At 40.9% G+C, this 27,647-nt stretch overlaps 1 protein-coding gene across 1 annotated transcript in view; it reads left to right on the top strand.

The window, feature by feature from the left end:
* PIP4K2A (phosphatidylinositol-5-phosphate 4-kinase type 2 alpha) overlaps nucleotides 1-25,041 on the top strand; it is a 155,315-nt gene extending 130,274 nt beyond the window's left edge. Inside the window, exons 6-10 of the mRNA XM_079106343.1 lie at nucleotides 1,447-1,485; nucleotides 14,776-14,889; nucleotides 20,471-20,714; nucleotides 22,228-22,331; nucleotides 24,560-25,041. Of these exons, the coding sequence (XP_078962469.1) occupies nucleotides 1,447-1,485; nucleotides 14,776-14,889; nucleotides 20,471-20,714; nucleotides 22,228-22,331; nucleotides 24,560-24,640 (582 nt within the window). The 3' untranslated portion in view covers nucleotides 24,641-25,041. The remainder of the gene's footprint in view (nucleotides 1-1,446; nucleotides 1,486-14,775; nucleotides 14,890-20,470; nucleotides 20,715-22,227; nucleotides 22,332-24,559) is intronic.
* Nucleotides 25,042-27,647: the final 2,606 nt, after the last annotated feature.

The following is a 27,647-nucleotide window of genomic DNA, read 5'->3' on the forward strand; positions in this document are numbered from 1 at the left end:
TCAGTGGATCATCTTCATGCTCCTCGAACTTGTCCCCAAGAAACAGTAGCATTTTCTGTGCTTCACCAGTAATGTCTCTCGCATCCACAGTGCTGAGGACACTGGGTGTCAAAGGAGTGGAAACTATCTCCAGGGAACTCCAGCCCTGTCTTGGCCTCCTGTCTGGCCCTTCAGCCTGAATTTCTTCATATGTGAATTTCAGGCCACTTGCATCCCTATCAACACCTGAGCTGCTTGAATGAGAGCCCATTGTAACGTAGAAGTTTGAATCTCTGAGTGGTGGAGCTGGGAGCTGCTTTCATTTTACCCAAACCAAATATAAGCTCCGTCAATGGTTGGCTAACCTAAGTATTCCAAGGCAATAGCTATCTATGTAAGAAGCAGTCTAGTTAACAAATAGTTTGACCTGCCTGGTAGTAGCTCAGGTGTTCAGTGCAAGGGTATGGGGGACCATCATTGGTCTGTGATCTTTCTCCCATTTATTCAGCAAACACCTCCTGTGGGTAAAAATCCCAATAGAGCACAAAGAATAAGTAATGGTAGTTGTGTTAATATTTAGGAATACACTGGGCTGTTTGTTTCTTGGCTTTTCTTTTGAATTAAAATTTTCCACAAAAAAAGAAAAGGGAAGTTTCTCTGCTTGAACCCTACCCCCAAAGCCTCCCTGTTGGCACCTGGAGTGGACTTGGTTATCTTGGACACCCAGAACTCTGAGGCATAGTTTTGAAAATGTCTGCAGTAGACTAGACACTGCTGCGATCAAGGACTGTGTTTTCTTCCACTTTGTACCTCTCTGCTCAGCATAGGGCCCGGAACAAAAGAGGTACAAGTAAACGTGTGTCTTTGAAGGAATCTCCAAAGTAAAGGGATCAGTAAGTTGCCCACAGGGGACTTGCTTAGTGTGAGCAAGGAGAAACTGTCCCTCAGTAACTCTAACACATGAGAGAAAACAGTCAGTGTTGTAGAGAAGGCAGTCCAAGGGCTAGGACATGCCCTCATCTGGAAGATGTGATGCGGAGGAAAAGGCACTTAATGCCCCGGCAGTCCCCACAGCCAGCCGATGGCCCCCTTCCCCTTTGAAAATAGTAAGACCAACCGATATCTGGCAGTGGATGTAGTTTTGATCCAGTATTTAAGTTATTGCTCAAGTGATTGTCAGGTTTTTCTGATTTCCACCAGGTGGATACAAATCAGAGAAAGATGAAACAGGTAAGGACAACAGGGATGGGATTGCAGAAGAGTGTTCAGTGGACAAGAACACTTCAGGGAGGCCCCAGATGAGGCTGAGAGCTGTGCTGAGGAGGGGTGAGGAGCTCACTCAGAAAGAGCCTTGCAGAGAACAACACTCAAGAATTCTCCGCTCTACCCATGACCATTTTCATATTCAATACACGTGAGACCTGCTGCCTGGTGTGTGCACATTTTTATTATTTCTTTGTGTTTCAGGGCTCTACAGTGGCTAGAGAAGCTAGTGACAAAGAAAAGGTAAGCCCTCTGCATTCTCACTGTGTGTCTGACTGTGTGCTGGCTCCACCCCTTCCATGTTGATCCTTTTTTCTCATCTTCTACCACTGATTCTTCCCATTTCCTTTGGCAATAAGAATCAGATTTTCAAGCTGAGGACTGTTCTCCTTCATTTCCCTTCCTCAGATCATTGAATAATGAAATAGTTATTAGCTGTGTGATTGAAAAGAGCATTTCACATGCTACATGTGCAGAAAACAGTTACCTGCAGAGTGAACTTAACAAAGATGGCAGCTAGAGCTCAGGATGCTCTCCTGCAGGTCCAGGAACCAGGTCCCCAAGGCCACTTTACCACTTATTACCCAAATGTGACCTTGAATGAATTTCTTGACCTTTCTGAGTCTTTCTTTTCTCCCATGTAAAGTGTCGGCTTGCAGGAGTTTGCAAACTCCTTTACAACTATAAAATGTTAAGATAGGAAGCTGGGCAAGGTGCACACCTATAATCCCAGGTACTGAAAAGGCTGAGGCAAGAGGGTCACAAGTTCAAGGTTAGCCTGGGAAATTTAGCAAGACCCTGTCTGGGGAAAAAAATACATGTATATATATTTAAAATATGATTGTAATTTTTTTGCTTAAAAATTTAGGGATAAAGAGAACACATTTTTAAAAATTTTTTTCCTGACTTGTGGGTATATTAGGTAATATTTGAATCACATTTAGTTGATTAGACAAGATAATCAACTTGAAGTGTCAGTTTGAATAAGAATTTGAGAAATTGATTCCTATATGTAAATCTATACTAACCCAAATCATTGCATGCTTATGTGAAAGATTACTTCTGGATTCTTACTGTTTCCTACCCTCTAGCTTCAGAAGTGCCATTTCTTAACTATTCCATTTGAAAGATAGACTCAAGATCTTGTTTAATCTTTTAATTAAATTTCTTAGAATAATACCATTCAGTTTTGATTTAAATTTTATAAATTTGCTCATTTACTTTCACTTATTCACTCAAACGTGTTTGTGAATGTCTTCATGGTTACTATCCCAGCTTCAGGGGCTAAAATATTGAGACACCCAGATATATACATTAGAGGGTGTTGCCATTAAGTAGAAAGTGGTGGTATCTGGTGAAGAACGCCCTGACAGAGTGCTTGGAGCATGTAGCAAGGGCATCTGACTCAGGCTGGGCAGGGCCAGGCAAGAACTTCCCAAGAGAGTTGATGTTTGGAAACCCGATAAATAAGGAAGAGTGAGCCAGAAGAGGTGAGGAAGAGCAGCAGGTGCTGAGACCCAGAGGGCACTTTATGTTAGCTGGAGAAAGAGATGAGACCACCAGGAAAAGAGGGCTAGTTGGAGAGGCCGATGGGGCAACCGCAAGAAGATGGGGCCTGAGCTAGCACAGTGTGTGTGGGTTTGTTATGGGGAAATTTGAAGAGGAGGATCAACAGAACTCACAGGTGGAATACAGGAGGTGGCTGGGACCTGGGAATATGTGCAGAGGAAGTGGGGGTTCAGAATGACTCCTGCATTTCTGGGTTGGACAGATGGATAGCATTTCTTTGCACTCACTGAAATGGGGCATAGCAGAAAGGATTGTCTGCAAAGAGAAGAGTACATGAAGTAATCCAGCAAGAATGTGTGGAGAAGAAGAGAATCATATATAGACCAGCCCAGAAGAGCATCGCCATATAAGAGGAAGTCCAGGAAGAGAGTCCTGCAAAAGGTCAGCCAGAGACAGGAAATGAGCAAGAGAGTTTGGATCAGTATCTCTGATGAGCAAGTATTTTGCCAAGCATTTTGCCAAACGTTGTAGGAAATGCCTCAGGAAAAAGATGAGGCAGTCCCCACCTTCATGAAACTTGCACTCTAGTAATGTCCCAGAAACCAGAGGAAGAGAATGTTCTAGAATTGAATATTGGGTGCTTCTGTAAGGCCAGGTAGGATAAGGACTGAGAGTTGTCCCCTGTATTTATCAAGAGGGAAATTCCTGGGGACCTGGTTGAAGCAGATAGGTAGGAGTAGAAATCGGATTCCTGTGCGTGAAGAAGTGAGGAAGAAAAAAGGAAATGGTGGGTCCTCCTTTGACAATTTGTGCTCTTAATGTGCTTTAGTGGAATATGTACTTTTATACTTCAATCCCAGTGCAAGTCACCTTGCAGACACCAGCTTTGGCCCTAAGAAGCAGCAACGATGCCTGCCAACTTCCAAGCTGCTATAAGTGAACATTTCAAGTGCCAAAGACTTTCTCCTAGGAGGAGGTATCTGATTGTTTAAAAAGCCACATATACTCTTCAACGTCCTAACCCCATGCCAACCTAAGTGAGAACTGTGGACAGGATGAAGTCCCTATTCCATGTCAGTTGCTCTGTTTTTCCTTCATCCCAAGTCCCTTGAGGTTACTATGAGCAGCATCATTTTCCTCTGTTGGTTTTGATTTCTTCAGGTTCAATCCACAGGGCTGTGTCTGCTGGGATGATACCACTGCCAAGACAGACAGTTACAGCTTAGGGCATGATGGCTGCTGAAAGCTAAATCATCATACAAGGGCATGTAGGAGGGGAAACCACAACTATTTGACACCTTGTAACTGAGATTTCCCGGGAAGCAGAATGTACAGTTCTGTGTGTCCCTCTCCAGGGTTCTGCCCACAGGACTCTCTGCTTTCCAGAACCCCGTGCCATTAACCACAGTTCCACTGCCCTCAACCAAAAAAGGTCAGCCCTGGACTGGGGTAGGTTTCTGTGGAAAGAAAAATAAGAATATAGAATTTATTTGAACAGAAACTCAGTTTTTGTAGGACCCTGCTAGGCTGCTTTATGAATGTGTGGCCCTCTTTCCTCTCAACATTTCCTTCGGAGGAGGCCTTAGAGAAAGGGCAAACCCCGGAGGGTTTGAGATCAGGGTCCAGCTCCCCACCTTACTCAGGGCAGACCATGGAGCTGCAGTTCCTGGGCCTCCTCACATAGCTCACGGCAGATGCAGAAACCCTGCCTCAATCTGGGATTTTTTTTTTCTAAATGTTAGCTTCAGTATATTGAGAATTATAAAGGTAAACAATAATAAGAGACATTTGTTGAGTAAAAGCTACCTGCCACAGACAGTTTTAAATCGCACATGAATTTGGTCATATTCTACTACCACATGGAGAAGGATGCAATTGTTCCTTCCTTTGAGTTACCAAAGGTACTGTGCAGACAGGTTCAGTAACTCGGCCCAGGTCCCAGTCAGGAAGTGACAGAGCCAGAGCTGGAGCCCCAGTGCTCCAGCATCAGAGGCCAGACTTCTAACCCCTATCGTACAGCCTTCTAAATGTCAGGAGTGTTCTTCCCCCAGCCCTCTGTGTCTTCTTTCTTTTAAGGACATATCAAAAATTCATATTAATCTCATTAGTCATGAAAATGAATGAGGAAAACTTTACTACATTGACAGACACATTGTAAGAGAGTTAAATACATGCTACAACAGGTCATCCTGAGTCTTTTTTTAAGTAGTAAAATAAGTCATTTAGTATCATACTATATTGGCAAAACAACTATTTTATATTTCCTTCATTTGAGAAGTTTGAGTATTTTTGTACATACTTTCAAGTGTGCATTTTTGGACAGAGTCTTTCTCCCCATATCTTACACCATGTAAACCTTGAAATTGTCCCCACTGTTAACCTGAGAATCCAGTGCTCTGTACTTCTTTGGGGGTTAAGTTTTTGACAGCTCTTCTTCCAAAAGGCCACCTCATCTGTCATTGTGAATACACGACACTCACTGGAAGGGTGGAGGAGAAATATAAATATGGAAAGTAAAAGCAATGCAAATTAATAATCCACCATGAGAGTGTGGCCTGGCAGTAGAGCATCTTCTCTCTCACAGCAGGAACATTTTGTTAAATGGTAATAGATTAAGTAAAATTCATTAATGGAGCCAATCTCTTTAAAAACTTTGGATTTTTAAGATATAAAAAAATTTCTTTGCTTACCTGTTCTGCCAACTTTCACATTTTCTTTCATGATCAGTTAATATTTTTGACTCTTTCCAAAAAAAACATAAAATTCTTTTATCTTCACAAATAAAACCATAAATGCTATCAAAACCATCACTGCTATCTTCGGTTTGAAATATTTGGGGAAAGCTAAAAATATTTATTTTCTGCCTCTTAGTCTTTTAGAAATGAAAGCAAATGATTTGCAAGAAAATTATTTTCATTGCTATAATTGTACAATGATATTCTTTCAAATGATTGTTACGGTGCAAAGTACAATTTTCATAGAGAATCTCCATTGACATGGCTTAATTAGTAATCTCAATTCTTCTTAAGTTTTCTTTCATTGGAATCATTATAGCTGTTTTAATTTCTCATACTTTTCACTTGTTGATGACAAGTTTTGAAACTGTCATTTCAAATATTTAGCGATATAGGTGCAGACAAGTCCCATCCCTTGGATTTCAGCTTGACACATAATTAGTGTGATTTGCATTAGCATAATAATGAAGATGAAACAGAAGGAAATAAAGAAGTTATATTCTAACAATAATGGGATCACTTTCATGGCAACAAGTATCAGAACATGCATGTACAGATGTCTGGAATTTTTTTAAAAAAAGAGCAGAACATTACTTTTTTTTTTTTTAACCATTGTCAAATTCTGACAGCTGCTATGACTTGTTTTATTCTTTAATTCTTTCCTTTTTAATGGAAGGGCATCTTCCATTCATGGCTCCAGCAGTTTCGCCTCCTCTAAATGAGACAGAGAAATGCGAATCTCCCTGGTGGTCGATCTTTTCACAGCTGCGCTGCAATTCCAGTGTGACATCAAATTAGTAATTATAGTTGAGCGGACTGCTTTTTACAAATGACAGTCTTAGCATGCTGCCAGCTAGCAAGCTACTCAGCAGGGAATCCGGGGAAGTAAAAGAAAACATAACTGGACTCACTTGATCTCTGGGGGATTTGACCTGACTCTTTAAAAAGCCCATGTTCTTGAGAGAGAGAGTCCTGGGGATTTACACAAATATGCATTTTGTTCATCGTTCTGCACAATTCTTCTCAAAACTCATGTCTGATTTTATTAGGTAAAGTAAAGCCTGTGTAATGGAGTCATAGGGTCACAATAAGAAGATTCCTTTTAACATACAACCTTCTCCCCAGAACCCATTTGAAAGAAAACAGCTGCCCTGCAATTGGCATTTGTGTAACTATATTGGCAATAATCATTGTTGACACTTTGATAATGGGCTACAAAAAGCCACCTTGTCGATTCTTATGCATTGTGAATTGCACTAGCAATTAAGAGACTGTCACCATCTCTGACATTTTACCTATTACTGACTAAAGGTTCTGGAGAATTAAGCATTAATACCCTTACATCTAAAAATGCTTTCCTAAACCAGTGTTCAGCATTTCTTTTGTGATCTTTAAATTGTAACAAATTATAATTAATTACTACCTCTATCTGGTCCTTTGGGCTACAGTCAAAGGCAAGGTAACAAGGGTGGCAGGCCCCTATAGAAGGTACAAAAGCCCAGCAGTGCTTCCTTCTGGAAGTCTTCCTTTTCCTCTCCATTAAAAGGACCTGCTTTTCCAGTGTAGGCAAATAATCAGTTAAAAAGAGATTGCCATGAGTTTTCAACCCTCGATTCAGCTAATGCTTTACCCTTGTTCTGTAAAAGTTCTTTTCTCCCAAGATAGAAGGGAGCCCTGTCTCTCTGCCAGCAGGGTTAGGAACACCTACCTCACCCCAAAGTACAGGGCTTGTTTCTCAGACCTTCAATTAAACACAACACCAGTAACTTCTGCCTCCTGGAACAGAAACATTTTATAAAAGGGGGTTTGTGGGCAAAGGCACAGAACAGAGGATTAGGGAATCTGCATCCCAGCCCTAGTGGGAGGAGGCATTATTGGAAGTTTGGGGTTTAGGGAAAGGTCATTTGACTTTGTCCTCATTTGTGAAACTAAAGGATTTGAATCTATCACTGGTTCTCATGCTTCGGTATTTGTGAGAAACTCTTGTATCAAATGAACCTTCTCTGGACCCTCCTTCAGAATTTCCATTCAGCAGTAGACTTCACTTGGGGAAGTCCTGTACTTGATAGTCGCCAAAATCTCCTCTGTTCTCCTTATAGGTTCAGGTGATAGCTATGATGGATGCAAAAGAGTTCTGCACCATTTTAACAGCAGATGACTAAGCAGGCCATAAGAACCGTACCTGCAAACCATGAGAATGTTCTTGGAAGAGGGGGATTGAACTCAGGCCTCACACATGCTAGGCATGCACTCTAACATCCCAGCCAGGAAGTAGGGGTTTTCAGCTTCAGTGCATTTGGAAGTTTTCCTGACTAGTAAGTGTGGCATGTGAACAAAGAGACTCTCATCTTCCAGATTTTTCTCTTAGATGAAGGCATTAAAGTCTTCAAGTCTTTTGGACTTACTGGGTTAGAGTGATGTATAAACTTTCAATTATCTGAATTTTTATTTCATTGGAATGAACTCAAGAGACTCACAAGCACATCTGGAACTGTGCTGTTAGATAATGGGAATTATTTTAAACTAATAACTTTTTCAGTTGGTTCTAGAAAAGCTTGAAGTAGAGAGAAGACATGAAATTTAGTATGTGGCCTGAATTTAATCCGAACTGCTATAGATGTATAATCCATAATAATAAAATAATTGTCTTTACTAGGTTAGTATTAAACCAAAACAGTACGACTTATCAGACTCCTTAAGTGTTCAGCCTTTGAAATTTGAGTTATCACTGTAAACATGCATGCAACACAGTCTTTGACCAGATTGGAACAAAACTGTTTTAAAGGTTCTCTTTTGTAGGTCCTACATACGGTTCAGTGGTCACATCATTGCTTATAGAGGAAGACCAATCTGTCACCTTTGGCATTGCCCCCAGACTTATGTTCATAAGAGTATGAAAGTATTAGACAAGGAATCAATTTCATGTAGCTCTGTGGTAAAGTGCTACTCTGTTCAATCCCTAACACCACATACACACAAAGAATTTTTGAGAAAATAACCAATAGCTGGGCCTCACCAGTCTTAACAATTCAAAATGACAAAATGACAGCAAAGTTTATCCAGGTTTGTGCCTCTTAATTATGGCACTGTTTCACAAGAATGTTGAGGTGTATCTTCTTTCCTTATTTTACATATGCACAGACACACAGAATCAGAATTGGAATCACAAAACTTTGACACGTGAATGCTGGTCACAGATGCAGACATTCTCAATGTTTTCATTGTGGAAATCAGAAGTTAGTTGGATCATTTTGCAAACCAGGAACTTGGGTAGACCTTCAGCTTAACGATAGTTAAGGGAGGCTGTGATATGTACTTTCATGACAAAACACCTGTTATGTTTGCTAGTTCTGAACAAACTTTATCCATATTCACTGATTTGCCTTTGCATGTATCAAATTTGTGGCTTAGCTGTTTTGGGAAGCAGAACTGATTTTATTATAAATCTCTAGTATCTCTTGTTACCCCAAAATTGATACCACATATATGATGTTATTCCATCAAATTGTTTTTATCCTGGCTCCCATGTAAGGATCATCTGAAATTCTCCCCCTGACAGACAGGCTTCTGGAGTGTATTTTCAACTTTATAGGCTCTGATTTTTATGAAGATTTTTGGCAAGCATGGTGAAAGAAGTTTTATTCTATTTTGCAAGTTTATTTTCCTTTAGGTACACTTGGAATAATAAGTAAATCAGGAACATAAGCAGTCCCTAACATAAGACCATAATTAGTATATATATTTTAAGTTTCTCATGCAGCTCAGAGTGTCACAGTATCAGCCCATCAAAGGGATACCAGGCAACAATCTTTGACATCAAGGTCTGCAATTTGATTTTTTTTTAATGGTTTGCCAAATGAGTACATTGAACAAAAATTCATTTCATTCTAAAATACAAGTCCTTTAATCACAGAGTATTATGATATATATTATCCTTTGCATTGAAACCTTCTGGTGCCAAAATCCTGTTTGCATTAAACACTCAAGTGTGACCGGGTGCATTTCATCTTCCCAGTAAGGTTCATATCCAGACTAAAACAAAAACTTGGCTCTGCATTACATAGATGTGATCTTTGTGCATTTTAAGAACATGTATTTCTTACTTTCCTGTTGTTAATGATCATGTACAATACAGTTGACTCTTTTTATTATGAAGTGTAGCATGATAATAAAATCTAGCGTTGACTTGGTTTGAATTCTATATATTTGAAGTCATGTTCCTGACCATAGGCACAGATGTAAAATTTATTGTGATATTGTAAAAATGTTTTTTGACACCTAAAAGATAATTTGATTTTTTTAACTCTCACTAAACAAAATTCCCCTATAATTTCTGGTTTTATTAAACCTTAAGATAGCTTATAATGCTATCCTCCATATAAATGACAGCAGTTATACATCAAATCACAGAACCAAATGAAATAAGCGCCCACATGCGTGCGCGCACACGCACACACACACGCACACACACACGTGCACAAGTGGGGTAGGTCCCATTTGACATAAATATATTTAAATCCTATTGGTAACACTTTGTTGTTTTGGTTTTGGCTTTCAGAGATTCTGTAAAAATTCATAGTAATTTGAAATTTTTAAATATAAAAGTGCTAAGTATTTTTATATTCAATTTTTAAGGCCTTGCTTTTCTTCCTTTCTACCCGGTTTCACTGGGAAGCAAGCAGAGTCTCGCATCTCTTGTGCCCACGGGATTCTGTGCTCTTAGTTCTTGGGTCTTTGTCTGCCTCGCTGTCCACAGAGGCATATGTTCATTTCTAAAAATAAAAGCACTGAACTTTGTAGCCATTCTGAATATTTTTAAAATCTCAAACCCCTGGCCAAATCTGTCCTTAGAGATCATTTATGTCTTTTATTGAGCCTCGGGGGGATAATAAGTGATTATTTATATTCAGAGGCTTTTGTACTTTTTACAAGTATCCGCATGCTGGTTATCTCAGGCTCTGGGACAGCCGAGTGTACATCTGGACCTCATGTTCATGTTCATTTGTCTCTTAGTTACACATAAAACATTTTGACCATGACCAATAATGTTGCGTAGTATGTTTTCTACTATTGAAGAATATAGACTTGCTCTGAGACAGATTATAATACTGTGTTTTAAAAGAAAAACTTCACAACAATGTGAAGTGTTACAGCTCATTCAGAGTTAAATGTCTCCAAAGAATTTACTACTCCCTAAGAATGAGTTCACTACTCCTTCATATGTGGGTTGTGTTTTCTGGCTTCTAGGCTTTCAGTTCATGGATTATTTTTTTTTTTTTTTTTTTTTTTTACTTTAAGTCAGCAAAATAGCATTCACTAAATTAGCCACTCACTGAGAAAAACTAACTCTTGGAAAATTAAGGTAAGACATAGTCAGCAAATTTCTGTCTTTGGCCATATATAAAATCACTACATTTTATTCCACATATTTAATAAATGTTATGAATTATAGATAATTTATTAATTCAAAAACTAATGTACCCAGTTTTTAGAATCATACAGCCACATTTTATTTTCATTTGGTTTTCAGTGAAAATTTTTCTAAAAAAATTTTTTTGTGAGTTTTTTTACTAGGATTAGTATGTGAACCAGGACCGTAGTGAATGGACCAGCGGGTGAGGGCTGGATTTGGGTGCATACACTTGAGCAGCCTCCACTGGCTGGGGCCTCAGAGCCACTCAGGAGTCCAGGCCAAGGGCCGGGCATGCTGGGAAGAATGTGGGGAAGAGTGGGAGGGCCCAGAGAGGATGGCCTTCAGTATCACCCTGCCACATCTGGCATCTCGTGATCACCATGAAACCAGTCAGGAGAATTGACCAGAGCAAAGAAATAGAGTTGGCCAGTAATCAGTCCAGAAAGACTGCTGAATGCAGGCCGGAGGCAGTTGGGGGGATTCATAGTGAAGAAGTTGTTCTGCGCTGCCTTCAGTCCGCCTTCTTGGCTTCCTTTACCCTCTGTTTCCAAAGACCACAGGCTTGGAAAATTCTGAGTGCAAACAATCAGGGTTCCAAATAACCCTGCTGATCACTGTGCAAAATTCTGTGCTGGTCTGCAAACATCACCTTTGTGGGCAGCTTTACGCCAAGAGTTTATTAAGACCATTAGTTCATAGTAGTGTTTCTCACTTTTTAAAAATGGTGCATTTCTAATGTAAACATTGCTTATTATCAGTGGGGTATATTGAAATTGTTTTTTGAAAGCTAAGTACTAAGGTTTTCTTGAGGGGAAATCACTGGGGAATGGGATTGTGTGGGATTGGCAGTGTTAAGGATTAAAGATAATCATCTGGATCCCACAACCTACTTTCTGTGTGACTTGATCTTAAGCATTTAGTTCTTAGTACAAAAGAAAAAGGGGTTTTTTTTTTGTAAGAAAATATTTTGTATGCATTCCCTCAACATGTAATACTGGTTTCAAATCCATACAGTGTGTTGAATGCTAACCTCACTGATGATGGTGGTCATGGTGGTCATGGTGGTGCTGATGGTCATGATGATGATGGTGGTAGTGATGGTCACGGAGACGGTGGTAGTCATGGTGGTGGTGGTACATTCACCATTTAAATGAGTCACACTGTTTCTGGTTGAATTCTCAACACAACTCTCCCTTGGTAGAATGATTAAGAGTCAGACTGCCTGGATTCCCAGCTCAGCTCATCAGTTATCAAGCTGTGAGACATTGCTTATATTGTGTAATTTTAGTTTCCTTGTCTGAAAAATGTGGATAAGAATGAGGGTTAAAGTTGTTGGAAAGAGTAAATGAGGTGATGTATATAAATAAAATGTTTCATGTGGAGAACTTAGCACAGCACCTTGGGTGCTGCAGAGATAGCAATCCCTCGCATTAAGAAAGAACCTGGAGAGGCCCAGGAACTAGCCCCAACTTCAACAAGTAGGGGTAGAACCAGAATTGGAACCTCGAGATTCATGATTCCAAAACCCTGATGCTTCTAAGCTTTACCTTAGGACAGATGTGTGGGAGGTGGGTGTTTGTTAACTAGTGTTAGATTCCTTTTGCTCAGCTGCCCTGCTAAGGACCCTTCTTTGCCTCTGATCCTTTCAATAAGCCCTTAAGTCTTTTAACCAATCTGGTGTGCCCTTTTTTGAACTTGATCCAATCTAAATATGTCCCTAGTGCCTGTGAAATTCACAAGTAAGCTTAGTAATACAGTACACTGTCCACAGTTTTATGAGGTAGGATTAGATTTTCCCTGTCACATGAGGTAATTCAGCTGGGGTGAACCTGAAATGGCATTCATCTTCATTAATGTGACTTGTGTTACAAACACATTTCTAATGTGTAATTTACTGCCTTGTCTGTGGTCTGTCATCTCAGCCTACACATTTCTCAAACACACACACACACACGCCCCTCTTTACTTATACATATAAAGTGAATTGTAGGATTGAGATGGATATCCTTAATCCTTAACACCTACAATCCCACCCAGTCCCATCCCCAAAATATAGTTACACAGAAACACCCAAGTTGTCTGCTTGGAGAATCAGGGTCCTTCTCCAGCTCCTCTTTTTTGTGTGTGGAGGTTTCGCTGCAACCCTTTCTAGCTGTAGTTGATACAGACCTTTAACAGTGATGGTAAAGACATTCAGGGTTTTTTTTACTTTTTTACATTTATTACATTATTTATTATCAATGTCCAGTTTAGGGGGTTATTCTACAAGGCCCATCCTGAATTTTGTGACAAATGGCATTGCATTTATTTCCTCAAGACTCATGACTCAGTATAAAAGTGACAAAATCAGTCTCCCCTAGAATCGTATTTATCTGCATCTTGCATGCTCAGACTGCTGTATTTTCTACCTGTTGGCCATCATGTCTTTCATCACGTCTTTTTCCTATACAGTTCTACAAATAGAGATTTTTAACCTGTTCTTATCCATGTATATAACATCAATGCAGTAACTGCATATTGAATTGAATCTTTGGATTTCTGAGGTTTTCTGTACCTACTTTGTAAAGATAATTGTTTTGACAGTAGTCCTACATAATCCAAAGTTACAAAACAGGTCAAATATTTTCAAAGTTAAACAAAATTAATAGCCAAAGCTACTAACTTAGAAATATAAAATATACACATATATATTTTTCTAGGCAGATGTGAATACATTGACATACATGTGTATACTTTACAAAAAGAGGGGGGAAATTGTGCAGTTCAAGCATTCGAAACATGATTCAGTAGATATGCCCAGTGAGTTTTCTTTAGCAGGGAACAAACTGGGTGGGGACTAGGAAAAATATGTTGTTTTCTTGAATTTTTTTTTTTAATCCATTTGGTTCACGCTTAAGGAGAAAAGGACCATTCTGGGCTCATTATTATACAAAGAAAGGCAGTATCAGATATTAGATTCCTTTCAATTGAAAGAGATAAGTTACATCTCACCGAAAAGAGTTGAGGGGAGAGTGGTGGGATTTTTCTGTTTTTTCTTTTTTTTGTTTGTTTTTGTTTTTGTTTTGGTTTTGGTTTTGGTTTTGGTTTTTTGAAATTTCCCAGAATATTATAATTCCCAAAATGAAATAGAATAATCCACACTCTTAAAACTAGATGTCTATATTATCCTATATGGCACAGCACAAGCTCAAGATTTTCTCTGCCATGACCCACATTTTGAGTCACCCATTACTTTTCATTGGTTGGCAGAAGTACAGTTTACTTGCTGGCTTACCCTCTTGTTTATTTGTAAAACATAGAGCTTTCAGTTTAATATGCTTAACATGCTTAAAAGAAGAAATGTTTTCTTTGACATTGCCCAAATGACATGAGAATTTCCTTCCTGGTTGAGTGGCAGCCAGGAGGGTTTGAAAAGGCAGAGGAAGAGTAGATATGATTACGTATGGAGCTTTATGGACAAGATAGCGTGTTATTTGTAACCAGAACCCAGCAAAGCCTACTCAAGAGTCCTTGGAAGAATAGAGTTGAGTTGTACCAGTTAGAAAATTGAGGGTTCCTGACACAGTATTCCAAGAATACCAGTTCTAAAGAGAACTTCTTGTAAGAAAGTGAGCCTAAGAAAGCAGTGGGGTTCGTTCCTATGAAGAACATGAAAGCTGTTGCAAAAAGCTTATTACGGGGAGCTTGCCTGACCCCCATTCCTAGGGGGAAGCGTCCAAGGTCACTGATGCCCCCTGGCGGCACTCAGGTAACCTCACATTTCACTGCCTTGAGTGAGACCCCTGTGGTAAACAGGGAAAATAATTTTCACGGCCCAAGGGTGTCCGTGTTTTTATATTGCAGCTTCTTTCTCATTCTTTTTCTCATTTGTTTTAGGCCAAAGAACTGCCAACTTTAAAGGATAATGATTTCATTAATGAGGGCCAAAAGATTTATATTGATGACAACAACAAAAAGGTATTCCTGGAAAAGCTGAAAAAGGATGTGGAGGTAAGAAAAATGCCTGGGAAGGACAGCTCCACCGTGTCCACATCAACACTGTCGGGTTTTTAGGAGCGTCTTACCCCATCTATTTAAATCTGCAACCAAGGTTAAAATATACATATTCTACATTCTCCAACTCAGATAGAAACGGATACACTGCTTGTTATGTGTCTGGTTCTGAGATGAAATGTGCCAGTTCAGGATGACAAACACCAGCAAGGCCTGCTGTCATCTGCTGGGTATCCCCGCCCTCAGGTTCCCCTGTGATCTTTGGTGGGGCTGGCCTTATGAGTAGTTTCCTCCCCTGGAGGTCTTCCTGCCCGCAGCCACCAGTGTGGGCAGGGTGCGGGGAGTGCTGGATTCTCTCAGCAGAGCAAAAAAAAAAAAAAAAAAACATGTTTAGTAACTGCTAGAATCTTGGCACTCTTCCCTCTAAACCACATTTCAGTGTTGGTAAACGCAGCCGCAGTCGCTGGATGCTTTTCATAATTCTACCAGCCACCGGCACAGTTGTCGTGGGGCTGGCGAGCCAGCCTGGCCACATCATGGACGAGCATGGGGCACTGTGTGCACACGGGCCATGGGGGAGGGTGGTGAGAAAAAAGACACAGCTTTGCACTGGGCTTTCAGGCTGTCACGGAGGAGAGCTCATTGTAAACCCTGTGCTAAGAATTAAAAACATACCTCTTCCTATCTCGCTTAGTATAAAGACGTTGCAGCTGTCCCACTGGACTTCCTTATTTCATTATTTTAGGGGAATACGCTCAGAGAAAAACCTCATTTTCTTAGAATTTGTTGAGTTACAAGACGGCATAAAGAGAATTCTAATTTAGGCAATTACCAAACCAAGTTTCTCTAGACTGTTCCTCGTCGTGTGTGCTCTTTTTTCTCTTTACTGACGTACTGTTCCCCACATACTAAGATCTGCTACTTAGAGGGAGGCTTTGTGGAAAGATTTTCTTTTTCATGTCATTAAACAAAAACAATTAAACTGGCTAGAGCCAAAGAATGAATGTCATGCATTTGATTCCCCATGAAGGCAGAAGCAGTATTTTAATTTTCTTTTTAATCTCCTAACAGTACTTTTTGTTGCAAAACACTCAGGCTGACCAAGTTTGTTCCTAATTATTTTTAGATCTTCTAACGAAATTTTTTCACATTATTTTAACCTCCATGGTATGCATATTTGGATTAGAACATTAGTGTCAGTTCCTTGTGAAGGATACAAGTGTCTAGTTTAAAGACAGTGTTTGCTTCTATCGTGTAACATTTTTCTGCAGTTTTTTATTAATAAACATATTTTTCCTCAGTTGTCAGGGGTTATTATTAAGCATTTCCTCTTTGTTTGGGAGTCAACTTGATTTAACTGGTAATGAAGTACAGTACCACAGGGAAAATATCCTCCTTTGGATTTTTTACTGATTAATCAGCAGACCTTTGATCCTGAGAATAATATTCTTTTAGCAATGATGATAAGTAACCCTTAGGGTTATCTGTGGTCTGCCCCCACAAACAAAATGTTTTTATTTTTTTCTGTCGACTATATTTCTCCATGATATTTAGCCTCCAGAAATAATGTAACTCAGGCCGTTGAACTTACAGTTGAAATACACGAGGATCCTCTTAGCCTTTTGTTGTCTCTAATAATGTCGTTGATTAAAGGATTGGATAGTTTAATCCCGTACGTGGCTCTCACACTCAGCGGTTTTGTTGAAATGAAAGCAGAGCATAAAGCGTTCTTTCATTTAAAAATTTCTCAATGGCTGATAACAGTGTCTTTAGTTGTGAAATTCATGCAGAAGCGTCATTAAATTTTTAAGCAGGTAATTATGGTGAAGTAGCTTGACATCTGATCTTGATAATGAGACCAGAATTTAATCTAGTTTTTTTTTTTTTCATCAGTTCCACACTTTCTAATTTAGCTGACTGGCCCTAGCCACTGAAGTTTGATAGAGTTTGTTTTGTTTTGTCCTTTTTTTTTTTTTTTTTTTTTCCATTTTTTGTTTCCTTTCTATTCTACTTAAAAGTAGAATGTCTGAACCTATTACAGCTCAATAAATGATCTGCTTTTCCCCCTAGAAATGGAATCATCATTTGAGAATCTTTTGCTTTTTTTTCTGCAACTGAAATCCTATTCTACTAGTCACTTACCAGGCTGGAGACTTTAGTCCAGAGAGTTTTACACATAGCTAAACATATGTAAGCCTTTGGGGTTGGGGGTACTCTGTAGAAAATGAAAGTCACTTTCTACCCTGCTTCTTGTCAACTCTGGTCATGACCCTTGAGAGTCACCTGGATCTCTCCTCTGATGGCTTACACTGAGCTCAGACATCACGCAGTCTGTCCACGTGGGGTCACAGCGCATCTCAGCTGTCTCAGGTTTATGATTCCATAACCAACTGTGGTAGTGAGCAAGGGTGGATGAAGTGAAAGGGGTGGTGGCATGGGTGGTGTGGCACACACGGTGCCTAAGTCCTTTCCATGCAGTCATTATCTCTTTTTATGCTTAAAATAGCTCGTGGAGGGTAGGTCCTGTTACTATCCCAGTTTGGTGGATGCAGAAACTGAGTTCAGAGACATTGCATAATTTGCTCAAAGACTCAGAGCTACTAAATTCAGACAGGGATTTGAGGCCATCAGAGACCATACTCCTAACAATGCTGATATAAAATGCACATTAAAAATGTTTCTGAAAGCACAGTTGAAACTTTCTTTTCTGACAAATACTCCAAAAGGGGAGGATAAAATTTTTTTGACAAGTGGCCAAATGTTAAACAGGGCTGACTGGAATTTTAATTTACATCCCAGATGTGTTGGGAGATGGTAATTCATTAAAGCGAATGTGTGAGTGAAGTTAGCAAATAAGGATCATTTAAATCTGTTATAAAGAATAGTTCATTCACTCCTCCTCGGACACACGGTTTAGTAGAAGAGTTTGGGACGGGGCTCATAGTGCAAAGAAGGTGCTAGCACCCAGATTTGTCATAGGCTGGGCGCACCACTTAGAGGTACTGCGTGTGCTTAGCAAACTCAAGCCCTGGGTTCCGTTCCCAGCACACACACAAGAAATTGATTTAATAAGGAATTAATTATTAAGGAATAGGATTAGGTAGGAGAGTCTGGAAAAAAAAAGAGGTAGATCAGATGTCTGGCAGGTAATTATGAAGACCTTAGAAAGGAAGAAAACCAGGAACCCTAAAGACAAAAATCTCCACTCGTTGAAATCTCTTGTACTTAAAAAGCAAATACATGAATTAGAGGCTTGAAGGAATGAACCAGGGAGAAAAGAGCAACTGTGTTTGAGTTCCTGTCCTTAGCTGGAGGCCAGTCCCACTGCTGAGCCGTTTTGTCTGCTCTCCCTGCCCCAGCCCACAGTAGTTTTGTGATTTCATGTTGCAAGTCTTCTATTAGGAGAATCTTCGTTTCACCACCCCACTTCATTTCCATCTACCTCAAAAGGTATTTGAAACAAAGTTTGTGAGAGACAAGAGCCAGTGAGGCAGGCTTTTCCACAGATTCTCTTCTCAGCCCATCAGCTTGAACCAGCGTCCCTTTCTTATTTGATGACCAAAAGCCTTCTACCATAATCAGAATCACATTGGCAGTTGTAGTACCCGCTCCCACTGTTGTGCACCAGACAGCGTAGTCTTTGTCTAGGCTACATTATCTGTCTTATCTTATATACACCCCACGGAGGCGAGTGCTATTGTCCCATTTTATGTTAGGATAACTGAGGCTCAGAGACTAAATTATTTAAGGCACAGAGCTAGTCAGATGTAAATAAGACTTAATCTCCTCTCTGACTCCAAACCCTATACTCTGTTTTTTAAGGCCATCTGAGGCTGGTCATATGTGTCAATGATAGATCATTTGCCTAGTATACACAAGGCCCTGGGTTCCATCTCCAAGAAGAGGAAAAATTTATATTTAAAAGATTGATACTTTTTTTTTTTTTTTAACCAGGGATTGAACCCAGGGACTCTTAACCACTGAACTACACCCCCAGCCCTTTTTTATTTTTTATTTTGAGACAAGGTCTCCCTAAGTTACTTAGGGCTTCCACTAAGTTGCTGAGGCTAGCTTTGAACTTGCAATCCTCCTGCCTCAGCCTCCAAGTCACTGGAATTACAGGTGTGTGCCACAGTGCCCAGCGCTTCTATCAACTTTTAAATAAATCTGTTTCTTCTACCTTGCTTTCATATCTGAGGGTAATATTTATATAAGTTTTTGTTTTCTGAGTTCAAAACATATGGGGAAGATTTAGCTGACTCCAGGGGATTCATGTGGGAAGGTGCCCACGTGGGAGCTGGGGAAGGACTGGTGGCAGGTCAGGCTCCCTGGGCCTGTAGACAGGCAGAGGCATGGGAGGTGACTGGTCAGGAGTGCACTGGAGCCTGTGCACCCAGAGGTCCTCCATTCTTGCCAGTTAGGGAACAGGGCTCCTCACTCAGCTCGGAGATGGCTCTCGAGAAAAAGAAGTGGCCCTGCAGGTCTCCACAGATTTATTTCATTTTCAGCCAGAACTTCAAGACCTGTGATTGCTTATGCTTGCCCTTCGTGTATGAAGTTTGTCTCCAGAATTCTCTCAGAACAACCCAGAGGCCTATTAGCCACTCCACTTCACTGATCAGGAATGGTGCTGAGTTCTTCAAGAGTCAGGGCCGCACACCTTTTTTGGACCCTTAGCTCAGAATCAAAGCAGAACTGGACCTTGTGCAGAGCCACCAGCTGGGGGATTAGGGAGCTGTTTAGTCCCAGCCAGCAGATGGACTGCTGCAGTGCCTACCCAATAACCCATTCACACCTGAGTGAATCCGTTAGAATAGTGCACTTAAAAGCACATACCTGGGTGCATCCACCTAATAAAGAAAGAAAGAAAAAGAAATCATGACATGGAAAAATCAAAGAACTTGGCAGGAGTAGCCAAACCCACAGAGCTCGGTCTTGCCTCACAGTATATTCTAGCCATGGCTGGACAAGAGAAGAAGGGATGACAGGAACCCCAGGCAGAGCACGTTCAGCATCTTCCATCCCCTCTTCCATCAGAAGGAGGCCTGATGAGGATCAGGATGGAGGGACTGCACTACTCGCCGTAGCAGTGACACAATTCATTTGCTGGTTGATTGGGACGCTTGGGCTTTTACTTATTTGTGATGGACAGCATAATAATCTTCTCTGCAGGGTGTGCTGAATCTCAGAATGCTTTCCCAAACCACTCCGAGAGATTGCTGGAAGCCACTTGGGAGGGCCCTGGTTTTTCCCATTGGCCAGTTTCATTGTTGGGAGAAACTTTCTCTTCCCTCCCTCTGTGGCTCTTTCTGGCCAGTCATGCTCTCTGCTCTCTGTTATAACCCAACCACATGTGAAATGATGTGCCTCAGCATGCGACTTTGCATTTCAAGGAAAATTACCCTAACTCTGAACTGGCCTCAAGCACAGGGCTGTTTTAGCCAGAGAAACAGCCTTGGAGTGTGAGACCCTCATGCAAGGGTACACCCCCTCCCTCACAGCCTTCCCTACGTGAGTTGGTCTTTAAATCTTGGCAGTTGCTTAAGACATAACTGACCGTGTCGACTCCTCCCTCCAGTTCCTTGCCCAGTTAAAGCTCATGGACTACAGCCTTCTGGTGGGAATTCATGATGTGGAGAGAGCCGAGCAAGAGGAGGTGGAGTGCGAGGAGAATGACGGGGAGGAAGAGGGGGAAAGCGACGGCACACACCCAGTTGGGACCCCACCAGACAGTCCCGGAAATACCCTGAACAGCTCACCACCCTTGGCACCCGGCGAGTTCGATCCAAACATTGATGTGTATGGAATTAAATGCCATGAAAGTAAGCTCAGTTACCATCAATTCCTCTCACACATGAAGTGGTTTGATTTTTGCACTGTGATCTATCAGTAACCATAACCCCAGTTACAAGTGTGCTGTCCTGCAAGACTTTTCTCCAAAGTGCAAGTAAATTGATTTGTGGACAAAAGTATGTTAAAGGGAAATGGAATCTCTGATGTTGGAATCACATGTGATCAGGTCCTTGAATTTTGTGATGTTGAGGGAATGGGGCAAAATCACCGACTGTTTTATAGCATACACATTTACAGAGGTAAATACCTACATACACACACGTGTACATTTATAGATAAGGTATACAAGAAATTATTTTTAATACTTAAATATTTTAATATTTAAATATTTTAAATATTTTTTCTTAGCTGTCATTCTTATTTATTTATATTCACATAGTGCTGAGGATTGAACCCCTGGCCTTACACATGCTAGTCAAATACTCTGAGAAATACCCCCATCCCCTCTCTTGTCTTTTAAGTAAGTCAAAAGTATCACAAATCTATCCTGAGTGAGGCACCTGCGTGGAGCCCACTATGACCCTCAGGTGGCCATCTTGTGGGAATGCCCCATATCATCACCAGTCACCATCAGTCTTCTTGGGGTGCTGTGCCCAGCTCACAGTGTGAGGAGTGAGAATTTCTGATTTTCTACTGTCAGTCCTCTTCCACAAAGGGGACTATGATCCTATGACCCTCTTCTATAAGTCATATTCATCTTACTCCTTAATATTTAGGTAATTGAATATGTGAAGGAATATTACATTCTACCTTAGCTACTTATTCATGAAAAAATTTTAGTTATATGATAAAAACTGTTTCTTGTTTTTGGAACAGTAAGACCTGCACCTTTTTTTTTTTGGTATTGCGGATTGAACCCAAGGCCTTGCACATGCTAAACAAACTCTACCATTGAGCTCCACCCTCTCAGCGTTTTCTAAAATTTCAACAGCATCTTAACTAAGTGGGTTTCAGTTGTTTTACTCTATTTTTCTCACCAAAATTGTTTCTTCAACATAGAAAAATTACAGTCAAATACAAGTTTCTTACCATTCATCATTGAAACATCTTATTTTTGAAAATAATGTAGAAAGTAGATAATAGAGGACAAGGCTTCATCCTGTTCTGATACTATGTCCAATGAGAAGTATGAACAGTGTGTCTAAGAGTAGAAAAGAATTGATGAGCATAATTAGTTCTATACATAGAACACTTTAAAAATAGCATTTTTCTTTATACCAAATCAATACACTATCATTAAAGAAAATAAAGATTAACAAAATACAAACATTTGATCTCACCCTCAGGCCTCTGTTGTTAATATTCTGGGGCTGCGATGTTGATGCTTGTTTGTTTGTGTGGGGTTTTGTCATTGTTACTTTTTGAATTGAAAGAAGACTTGAGTATGGGGAGCGCTGCAGAGACACAGGAGAGAGACAGCTGAGCTCGTTTTCTCTCCCCCTCACTCCAACCTCACTTCTCCCTGCTCTTCTGCCTTTCCAGACTCACCTAGGAAAGAGGTGTACTTCATGGCGATTATTGACATTCTTACTCATTATGACGCAAAAAAGAAGGCCGCCCACGCTGCAAAAACTGTTAAACATGGCGTAAGTCTCGGCTTGTTCCTTCTCTCTCCCCTCTCTCTCCCTGGTCCGCAGGAAGCACTTTTCGACTGCAGGCTCCTTTCTACTCATCTGTTCCAAGTCCTTTAGCGATGCTTGTTCCACGAGTCTGAATGCAAGACTCGGAGCCAGCAAGGTCCAGCTGCGACCCTTGCACTTACCATGACTCCTGTGCCCCCGGAGAGTAACTTAGGCTCTGCACTAGGGATGTTAATAGCCACATGCACCTCTAGAATATTACACAGATTCTTCTGTGTTTGAAAAACACCCAAAAAATAATAGTGAAGGTAGTTTAGTGTTTTAATATGAAATGTTCCAAGCTGAAGCAGGATTCTCTTGAATGTGCAGGATTCTGTTTCTTTTTTTCTCAATAAATTGTGTTTTGTTTCTATTACAGAAATCTCTTGAGGGCAATATCTAAGTTTCATAATACCAACCCCTCACATTTATCCTGCTTGCTCAGAATTATCGTTATCCTGGGCATATTAACTTGTAGAGATCCATTTTCAGCCTTCCAGGTACTAAAAAGTCATGGAGTCCATCCTACACAGATGAACTTTGATCCTGTTTGTTGACACTGGGAGGAGAGGTGCCTCCCACAGATTGTGTGGAGTCAACCAAGACACACCAGAACCAACAAACTCAATTAAAGGTTCTTTGTTGTCCCGGGAATAGAATGAGCCTAAAACCATATTCCAATGGTCAAAAAGTATTTCAATCTTATCAACGATAGCTGTGGTGTTTCTGCCACATGCAGACCATAGACTAAGGCCCAGGGACCACATCAGGAAGAAAGGTGTGCAGTGAGTCATCTTCAGAACCTTCTGAGTACCATTTTTAAACTGTGCATGTGACAGGCACACTGACCCTTTTCCCTGGTTCTGAATCCAGCACAGAAGTTGAGGGAAAGACCTTCAGAAGGCACCATGTTAGTTCTCATGTTCACCTAGGGTGAAAAACATGGGTAATTTCCAAGATAGGATTTGGTGCAGTGTCATTTTCCCACTTGCACCACTTTGAGGAAATATTTTAGGAGCTTCAGTTTCCTGCACTGATAAAGGGGTTCTAATGCCTTGGTTGGTAGGGTTTTACAGGGGGATATATGAACACACTATGAAATTGACATACCATGGCCAACATGGCTCCTTCTTAGTCTCCCAAGTAAGTTACCAGTTCAGCTCTGTAATATACCCCATGGCCTAAAATCATGGGCAGTTTGTAAGAATGGAACATTACTCTTGGCAAAGGGGTGTTGTGTTGAGCTGGTGTTAGGGGTCAGTCTCCCTTCGGCCTGAGCTCTTCAGTGGAGACCCCAGCAGCCCAGGCCTGGAAATTACAAGTTTGCCCATGAACATGAGTGTCTAAACATAGCACCGAGGGACTTAAACTCTGGCCTTGCCCTTTGTAGTTCAGGAAACTGGCCAGTAACTGCTTTGAGTGTGATAGTCAGCACTGTTCATCTAAGAACAGAAAATCCCCCACTGGACTTCGGCAAGGAGCCATGCTTCCTGGCTCTATGCAGGTCTCTGTTCAGGGAGAACAGTGGCACCCCTGTACACCACTGCCAAGGAAAACCAGCCCCAGGGAGTCTCACCTGGCTGTGGTACCAGAAAAGGGCCTGTGGCAGTGTCCCAGGATCTGTCACTGCTGTCACTTACCTCTGTTATGAACTGAGGAGGTCCTGAAAAATTAACACAGTCCTTGTTGTTGTGATCAAGGTTTCACTTTTGCCAGATGTTTGTTTTTGTCATTCTCCAATCTGCCTTCTGGAAAAGTAAAGGCGTTGTCCCTCTGCCTCTAAATGTCAACCACATCCATATGATATGAATGTACCAAACATGGCCAATTGGATTGTTGTTTTAGGTTGCAAATGTCACAGGTATGTGATAATAGCCTGGCAGCCCTTGCTTCATTTTCACACATAGATTCATAGGACTCTTGACTACTGGGCCAAACAGCTAAGGTAATTTGAGTTGTGGTTCAACAGTAGAGTCTGCATAGATGTGAACGCTATTAGCTGGAGGGCTGGAGGTGTGGCTCTGGTAGAACCCTGGCCCTCATGCTTGAGGACCTTCATTGGATCCCCAGCACTGCCAAAAACAAAAAATTAGCATTATATTCAGCTGCAATTGAAAATAACTATAAATATTGAGTAGTAATTTAGGGAAGCCATAAACTTGATATCAATATTCTTTTCCTCTAAAACTGCCCAGGCTGGAGCAGAGATCTCAACCGTGAATCCAGAACAGTATTCAAAGCGCTTTTTGGACTTTATTGGCCACATCTTGACGTAACCTCCCACACAGCCTTGGACAGACATGAGCGTGGGAAGGACAGAGGTGGCTTCGGTGTAGGAAAAATGAAAACCAAACTCAATGAAGCACTCATCTTGCAGGAAGCAAACCTCCTTGTTTACATCTTCAGGCCAAGATGACTGATTTGGGAGCTACTCGCTTTAACAGCTACCTGATATTTCCCAGCATTGTTCTAGCTATTTCTGACTTGACGTGTGTGCGTGTGCACATGCACGCTCACGTGCACATTTTAAAATAATCAATTAATTAATTAATTAAAACCCATCGGCTTGAATCAGAATGTGTTACCACAAAAAAAAAAAAAAAAAAAAAAAAAAACCTCTGATTCCAGCTGTGGCCAAATGAAGGAAAGAAGGAAGGAAGGAAGGAAGGAGCACGTGGGGGGAGGGTGCAACCACGTCGGCATCACTCGGTAAACTATGGATCGGTTTATTTTTTGAGTTGAGAGATGTGAGACAGTATTCATAATAATAATGAAGATAATAATAATGATGATAATAATAATGATGATGATTAAAAGGAAAAAAGAAAAACTTGCTGCAAATGTTACACTTCCACCCCGCACGCAGACACTCCTTAATAGTTGTCACCTGAGCCCCCGGGCACTAAATGGAAGAATGCTGGCGTCTCCATGTGCACTGGTTTGGGGTTCCATCCCCATAGTGTGGGGACCCCCAGTGTCCTGGAGTAACACCCCCCGTCCTCCGAGAAGCTGATGCCAGGACTCTGTCTACATTTTCACTTCCGTAAATATGTGCAGGAAAACCGCTTGCTTCCCTTCTCTTGCCTGGAGACTCACTGTTACACCCTTATGTTACAGTCTAGGAACTCATGCTACAAAATAAAAACAGAGCTTACCTGAAAGGTGCATAGTTTGGGGCAATGGTAGCTACATCTCCCATTGCAGGAAGATGAGCAAAGAAATAAAACTGAATTCTCCTGGGATCGAATGCAGATCTAAATTATAAGAAGTTTGTGTTTGACCGCTGTTTAAACAACAGTGGTGTTTCATTACAAATTATCCCTTTAACTGAAACCCTCAGTTTTACTGTTTACATTATTAGGAAAACAGGGATAATTTTGAATCTAAAAATTTAATATACAGCACGTGATTTTTGAAGTTTACATGTAAAGTCATTTTACAGTGTAGGTGAAATAATGTTTGTTGTATTTTGAGATGTGTCCTGAATTCGTGAATGTTTTGTTCAAAGTACGTGGTAGACAGTCTTACAATAAAAGGAAAAGGATTGTTTTGTCTCCTCCAGATGTACACTTATCAACCTAATGATTTTTTTAAAAGAAGATTTAACCCAAATCTGGTTATATCAGTTCATTGCCCTAAACTGTGCTGATTGTGTTTAATCAGGTTAAAAAGTTCCAACATCAATCATGTATCTATCAACTTCTCTGCATTTTCTAAAAGGCATCAAGTTATAAAATATTAGACTTGCTTAGAGTAGGTTATCAACTTATACGCTGTGCTAAAAGCTGTGCCTTTAAAACTCTGTTTAAAACATGAGGTGGTTTTTGTAGGCAGTTTCAGAAAAGGAAAAATAAATCTACCCTTTGATAATGACTTACAACCCAACAAATCCTCCCCCGACCCCAGCTGCCTCTTTCGGTCACTTTCCTCCGGGCTGCAGCTGTGCCCAGGGTATGTGGGCTGCCTTCACAGCATCTTAGGAAGCCAGCAGCAGTGCCATCTCATTACCCTCTCCTGACTTTACATGATCTGTTCTCCAGTGCCGTTAGCTCCACTGTAACATAGTTGCACATGTCTGTATTTTATGTATTTAAATTAATCAGTGCTATGATTTGGTTCCCCACCACCACCACCATTAAATCTGGCATTAACTCCACTTCAATGTCCTAAAGTTGTACCATGGTTCCTTTGATCCAAGAATTACAGACATGAGACCCTGAAGTAAAGACAAGGTACACATCCATGATTTGAGTAACCGTTTTCTTTGTCGCCAATCTGTGTATGCTTTTAGAAGTTTACAAAACGCTTTTATTTTTGTCTGTAATGGCCTCTGTCATTCATTTCTGTTGATACACTGTTGGGACAGAGTGAGGAAGTTTGCCTTGTATCTCCTAGTGCTAACAATACACTCCAGTCATGAGCCAGGCTTTACGAAATAAAGCACTTTGATGACTCACAAGGTGGATCCTTTGTTCCTTTGTCTCAACCGTGTTTCTCGGTGCTGCACACATATTTTAAATGCTCAGTACCAGAGCATCTACCTAATCCGTGAAGAGGTAAAACTGAAATTGAATTTTTTTCAGTTTGGAGAGACTTGCCTTCAATGTGTGAACTATTTTTTCATTAAATAATAGTAACTTTTCTAATAAAACCGACTTCTTAGATGGACAGGTAGAGAGAAAAAAAACAAAAAAATCTCTGGAGAATACCCCAGAAGCCACGTGGTTATTTTATGTTTTGACCAATCTTACTTCTTCGGGTCAGCATTTTTTGAAACTTCATTGGGATACCCTTGATGGAGAGAAGTCCGTCTCATCCCGCTGTCATCAGTGCCTGGCAGCAAGCACAGCGCACTGGTTCTGAAACACATGCGCCAATGCAATATCTACTAGGAGAGGTTTAAACATGACGCACATTTCACGTTGTTTGTGTGCAGTTTGGTCCACAAGGAACATCAGACCAACACAGGAAACAGCACCCGCTGCACTGAGCCACGTAAGAACACCCAAGACGCACCTCAAACATCCGCCAGCACCTCAGCTCAGTACGGGTGTGCTGCGTCCTGCACACCCACCTCGGGAGCCACAACTTTCTGCCTGACCTCAGATTGCCCTTCTTCCTCCGTCTTACCATAACCAAGAGCTGCAATCCTCTGACAGCCATGATCACAGGCTCCACTTGATTTTTCAGGGTAACTGTATATTTACTTTGGTATTTGTATTTTGTAACGATTTAGCATGTTTGAAACTCCTGCTGTTTTTATTGAGTTCCTGTGGGGGCGGG

Source organism: Sciurus vulgaris, assembly GCF_902686455.1.
Source record: "Sciurus vulgaris genome assembly, chromosome: 12".
NCBI classification, from domain to species: domain Eukaryota; kingdom Metazoa; phylum Chordata; class Mammalia; order Rodentia; family Sciuridae; genus Sciurus; species Sciurus vulgaris.